General features: G+C 39.4%; 1 protein-coding gene across 1 annotated transcript; it reads right to left on the bottom strand.

Moving 5' to 3' along the window:
• Positions 1 to 6,118: 6,118 nt before the first annotated feature.
• H2ab2 (H2A.B variant histone 2) lies at positions 6,119 to 6,466 on the bottom strand. Its single transcript, NM_001281530.1, has one exon. The coding sequence runs from the start codon at positions 6,464 to 6,466 to the stop codon at positions 6,119 to 6,121; it is 348 nt and encodes a 115-aa protein (NP_001268459.1).

Below are 6,466 nucleotides of genomic sequence, written 5' to 3'. Positions count from 1 at the left end.
AAACTCCTAACCCAAAGCATCCAGGAAATCCAGGACATAATAAAAGGACCAAATCTAAGAAAAATAGGAATAAAGGGGCAAAAAAACCTCCTCAACAGAATTATAGAAGAAAACTTCCCACCAAAGAAAGAGATGGACATAAATATACATGGAACCTACAGAATGCCAAATAGATTGGACCAGAAAAGAAAGTCCTCCCCTCACATAATAATGAAAACACAAAAATGCACAGAACAAAAATGTCACCTTGACATTAAGAGCTATAAGTAAAAGAGAAAGTAACATATAAAAGCAGACCTATCAGAATTGCACCAGACTTCTCAACAGAGACTCTAAAAGTCAGAAGATCCTGAACAGATATCACGTAGATGCCAAGAGACCACAAGAATAGCCAGCACAGGCTAATATTGCCAGAAAATTTCTCAAACACCATAGACGGAAAAACCAAAATACCCCCAAGACAAAAATTTAAACAATGCATATCTACTAATCCAGTCCTATAGATGATTCCAGAAGGAAAACACCAACCTAGAGTATCAACACCAAGCAAAAAAACAAGAAAATCATCTCACAACAAACCCCAAAGGGGAGAATCACACTCACATAATCCCAACAACAAGCATAGCAGGAATAAAATATATCTCTCAATATTAAGGTATTCAATTCCCTTAATTAAAAAAACAGAAGCAAACAGAACAACAACATGAATTAACCAGTACCCCCAGAGCTCATGTCTCTAGCTGCAAATGTAGCAGAAGATGACCTAGTCAGCCATCATTGGGAAGAGAGGCCCCTTGGTATGGCAAACTTTAGATGCCCCAGTACAGGGGAACACCAGGGCCAAGAAGTAGGAGTGGGTGACTATGGGATTAAGGTGGGGGGGGGGTATAGGAGACTTTCCAGATAGCTTTTGAAATGTAAATAAAGAAAATACCTAATTAAAATTGGGAAAAAAATGAACAAAAGAGAGACAGAAACAAACAGACTGGATACACAAGCAGGAAAATGAATTTTGCTGCATTTATGAAACATACCTCAATCACAAAGGAAGCTATGATCTCAAAATCAAAGGCTAGAAAATAGTTTTTCCAAGCAAATGGTTACAAGAAACAAGTAGGATTTGCCATTATAATTTCCAATAGATAGTTTTTCTACCAAAAGTATCAAATGCAATGGGGAAAGATACTTTATATTCATCAGAGGAACCATTCACCAAGATGAAATCTCAATTCTGAAAATCTATTCCCCAAATGTAAGGGCAACCAAATCATAAAGTAAGAATAAGTTAAGCTCAAATCACACATTGAAACTCACACAATAGTAGTGAGAGACTTCACCACCACATAAAAATAGTGGGAGACTTCGACACCCAACTCTCACCAATGGACATATCATTGAGACAGAAACTAAGCAGAAATACATTGAAGCTAATAGACATTATGAACCAAATGGATTTAACAGATATATACAGAATATTTCACTCTAAAACAAAAGAATATGCCTTCTTCTTAGCACCCCTTGGTACCATTTCCAAAACTGACCATATAATCTGTCACAAAAGAAGCCTCCTCAGATATAAGAATATTAGAATAATCTCATGCACCCTACAAGATCACCATGACTAAACTTCAATAAGAACAAAAACAATAGAAAACCCACATACTCATGGGAACTGAACAACTCTCTTCTCAATGATAACTTGGTCAGTAAGGAAATAAAAAACGAGGTTAATGACTTTCTAGAATTCAATAAAAATGAAAACACAGCATACCCAAACTTATAGGACACAATGAAAGCAGTCCTCAGAGGAAAACTCATAGCCCTGAGTGCCTCCAAAAAGAAACTAGAGAGAACATACACTAGCAGTCTGACAACACACCTAGAAGCTCTAGAACGAAAGGAAGCAAATTCACCCAAGGGGAGTAGACTGCAGGAAATAATGAAACTTAGGGCTGAAATCAACCAAGTGGAAACAAAACGAACTATTCAAAGAATCAACCAAACCAGGAGGTGGTTCTTTGAGAATATCAACAACATAGATAAAGCCTTAGTCAATCTAGAGGGCACATGGACAGTATCCTAATTAACAAAATCAGAAATGAATAAGGAGACATAACAACAGATCCTAAGGAAATCCAAAACATCATCAGATCCTACTACAAAAGGCTATACTCAACAAAACTGGAAAACCTGGATGAAATGGACAACTTCCTAGACTTATACCAAGTACCAAAGTTAAATCAGGATCAGATTAACAATCTTAACAATTCCATCTCCCCTAAAGAAATAGAAGCAGTCATTAATAGTCTCCCAACCAAAAAAAGCCCAGGACCAGATGAGTTTAGTGAAGAGTTCTATCAGACCATCAAAGAAGACCTAATTCCCACTCTACTCAAACTATTCCACAAAATAGAAACAGAAGGTACTCTACCCAATTCATTCTATGAAGCCACAATTACTCTGATAACTAAACCGCACAAAGATCTACAAAGAAAGAGAACTTCAGACCAATTTCCCAAAGGAATATCTATGCAAAAAGACTCAATAAAATCCTCGCAAACCGAATCCAAGAACATATCAAAACGATGTGTTCATGACCAGGTAGTTTTTATCCCAGGAATGCAGGAATGGTTTAATATATATAAATCCATCAAAGTAATCCACTATATAAACAAACTCAAAGACAAAAATCAAATGATCATCTCATTAGATTCTGAGAAAGCATATGACAAAATCCAACACCCCTTCATGATAAAAGTCATGGAAAGATCAGGAATTCAAGGCCCGTACCTAAACATAATTAAAACAATATACAGCAAACCAGTAGCCAACATCAAAGGGAATGGAGAGAAGCTGGGAGCAATCTCACTAAAATCAGGGACTAGACAAGGCTGCCCACTTTCTCCCTACCTATTCAACATTGTACTTGAAGTCCTAGCCAGAGCAATTCGACAACAAAAGGGGATACAAATTGGAAAGGAGGAAGTCAAATATCACTGTTTGCAGATGATATGATAGTATATATAAGTATATATAAGTGACCCTAAAAATTCCACCAGAGAACTCCTAAACCAGATAAACAGCTTCAGCGCAGTAGCCGGATATAAAATTAATTCAAACAAATCAGTGGCCTTTACACAAAGGATAAACAGGATGAGATAGAAATTAGGGAAACAGCACCCATCAAAATAGTCACAAATAATATAAAATAACTTGGTGTGACTCTAACTAAGGAAGGGAAAGATCTGTGTGACAAGAACTTCAAGTCTCTGAAGAATGAAATTGAAGAAGATCTCCTATGCTTATTATTGGCAGTATTAATATAGTAAAAATGGCTATCCTGCTGGAAGCAATCTATAGATTCAATGCATTCCCCATCAAAATTCCAACTCAATTCTTCACTGAATTAGAAAGGGCAATTTGCAAATTATTCTGGAATCACAAAAAACCTAGGATAGCAAAAACTATTCTCAACAATAGAAGAACCTCTGAGGGAATCACCATGCCTGACCTCAAACTGTACTACAGAGCAATTGTGAAAACAAAAACAAAAACAAAAACAAAAACAAAAACAAAAACTGCACGGAACTGGTACAAGGACAGACAGGTAGATCAATGGAATAGAATTGAAGACCCAGAAATGAACCCACACACCTATGGTTATTTGATTTTTGATAAGGGAGCTAAAACCATCCAGTGGAAAAAAGACAGCTTTTTCAACAAATGGTGTTGGTACAACTGGCGGTTATTATGTAGAAGAATGAGAATTGATCCATTCTTATCTCCTTGTACAAAGCTCAATTCTAAGTGGATCAAAGAGCTACAAATAAAACCAGAGACACTGAAATTTATAGAGGAGAAAGTGGGGAAAACCCTTGAAGATATAGGCACAGGGAAAAAAATATTCCTAAACAGAAGAGCAATGGCCTATGCTGTTAAGGTCAAGAGTCTACAAATGGTACCTCATAAAATTGCAAAGATTCTGTAGGGCAAAAGATTCTATCAATAAGACAAAAAGGCCATCAACAGATTGGGAAAGGTTATTTTACCAATCCTAAATCTGATAGGGGACTAATATCCAATACATACAAAGAGCTCAAGAAGCTGAACCCCAGAAATTCAAATAACCCCATTAAAAATGGTGTACAGAGCTAAACAAAGAATTTTCAACTGAGGAATACCAAAGGGCTAAGAAGCACTTGAAAGAAATGTTCAGCATCATTTTTAATCATCAGGGAAATGCAAATCAAAACAACACTGAGATTCCACCTCACACCAGTCAGAATGGCTAAGATCAAAAATTCAGGTGACAGCAGATGCTGGCGAGGATGTGGAGAAAGAGGAACACTCTTCCATTTCTGGTGGGATTGCAAGCTGGTTCAAACACTCTGGAAATCAGTCTGGTGGCTCACAGTCAGCTATTGGATGGATCACAGGGCCCCCAATGGAGGAGCTAGAGAAAGTAACCAAGGAGCTAAAGGGATCTGCAACCCTATAGGTCGAACAACAGTATGAACTACCCAGTACCCCCCAGAGCTCGTGTCTCTAGCTGCATATGTATCAGAAGATGGCCTAGTCGGCCATCAGTGGAAAGAGAGGCCCATTGGTCGTGCAAACTCTATCTGCCTCAGTACAGGAGAACGCCAGGGCCAAGAAGTGGGAGTGGGTAGGTGGGGAAGTGGTTAAGGGAGCAGGTGAGGAACTTTTGGGATAGCATTAGAAATGTAAATGAAATAAATACCTAATTAAAACAATACAAAACAAAACAAAACAAAACAAAACAAAACAAAAAAAGATTCTTGTAAGCTTGAGGAAAAAAAGAAAAAGAAAAAGAAAAAAGAAAACTGGACATAACACTACCGCTAGAATCGGCAATACCTCTCCTGGGCATATATCCAGAAGATGTTCCAACTGATAATAAGGACACATGCTCCACTATGTTCATAGCATCCCTATTTATAATAGCCAGAAGCTGGAAAGAGCTCAGATGTCCCTCACCGAGGAATGGATACAGAAAATATGATACATTTACAGAATAGAGTACTACTCTATTAAAAACAATGCATTTATGAAATTTTGGGGGGCAAATGGATGTATCTGGAGGATATCATCCTGAGTGAGGTAACCCAATCACAAAAGAAGTCACTTGATATGCACTCACTGATAAGTGGGTATTAGCCCAGAAACCTAGAATCCTCAAAATACAACTTCCAAAGCACAAGAAAATCAAGAAGGAAGACCAACCCATGGATACTTCATTCCTCCCTAGAATACAAACTAATATATCCATGGAAGGACTTGCAGAGACAAAATTTGGAGCTAAGATGAAAGGCTAGACAATCCAGATACTGCCCCACAAGGGGGTCCATCCCAAATTCAGCCACCAAACGCAGACATTATTGCATATTCTAGCAAGATTTTGCTGAAGGGACTCTGATATAGCTATCACCTGTGAGGCTTTGCCAGTGCCTGGCAAATACAGAAGTGGATGCTCACAGTCACCTATAAGATGGAACACAGGGCCCCCAATGGAGGAGCTAGAGAAAGTACCCAAGAGATGAAGTGATCTGCAACCCTATAGGTGGAACAATATGAACTAATCAGTACCCCTAGAGCTCTTGTCTCTAGCTGCATATGTAGCAGAAGATGGCCTAGTTGACCATCATTGGGTAGAGTGGCCCCATTTTTCTAGTCAAGTTTACATACCCCAGTACAGGGGAATGCCAGGGCCAAGAATTTGGAGTGAGTGGGTAGGGGAGCAGGAAGCTGGTAGGGTTTAGGGGACTTTTGAGATAGCATTTGAAATGTAAATGAAGAAAATATCTAATAAAAACTGTGGGGAAAAAAAGAAATGCTCATTACATATCCTAACAACGGTGAGAAGGGATTAGATAAATAATTATATACAGAGGCCTTATACAGAATCAAATACGGAAACATTTTTCCCCCAGAATAAAGCTTTATTTAATAAGAACACAATTGGGAGAGGGTTAGGATGGAGCTGATCAGCTATTCAGGTCTGTCTGTGGGAAAGGCTGGGCAGGACTAACTGATTTATAACAGACTAGCAGATGAGCAGGTCAGCCAAGCAGAGCGAAGAAGCAGCAGAAGCTAGTAGCTAGCGATGAGCCGGGGCCACCTGGGAGATGGTGATGAATTGGAACACATCACTTAGCTCCATACTGCTGTAGACCTCCAAGTCCAGCGGTTGAGGAGTGATGAGCCTCTGGGTACCTCTGCGTTGGGCCTCATTGCCCGCAAGCTCCAGCAACCTGCTGGTGAGGAACTCCAGGATGGCTACCAGGGAGACGGGCACCATATCACTGAGCCTCCGGGCACGGCTAACCTCCCTCAGATGCTGTTCCACCAGGCTCACTGCAAAGATCAGCTCACCTCTGGAGGTGCGGGAGTGATGTTGGCGGTGACCTGAAGACCTTTGAAGACAGTTCTCCGTGTTCCTTGGCAT

The sequence above is a fragment of the Mus musculus genome, chromosome X, assembly GCF_000001635.26.
Source record: "Mus musculus strain C57BL/6J chromosome X, GRCm38.p6 C57BL/6J".
Lineage (NCBI taxonomy): Eukaryota > Metazoa > Chordata > Mammalia > Rodentia > Muridae > Mus > Mus musculus.
The sequence above is the reverse complement of the archived record's forward strand: the minus strand, read 5'-3'. Positions and strand labels throughout refer to the sequence as shown.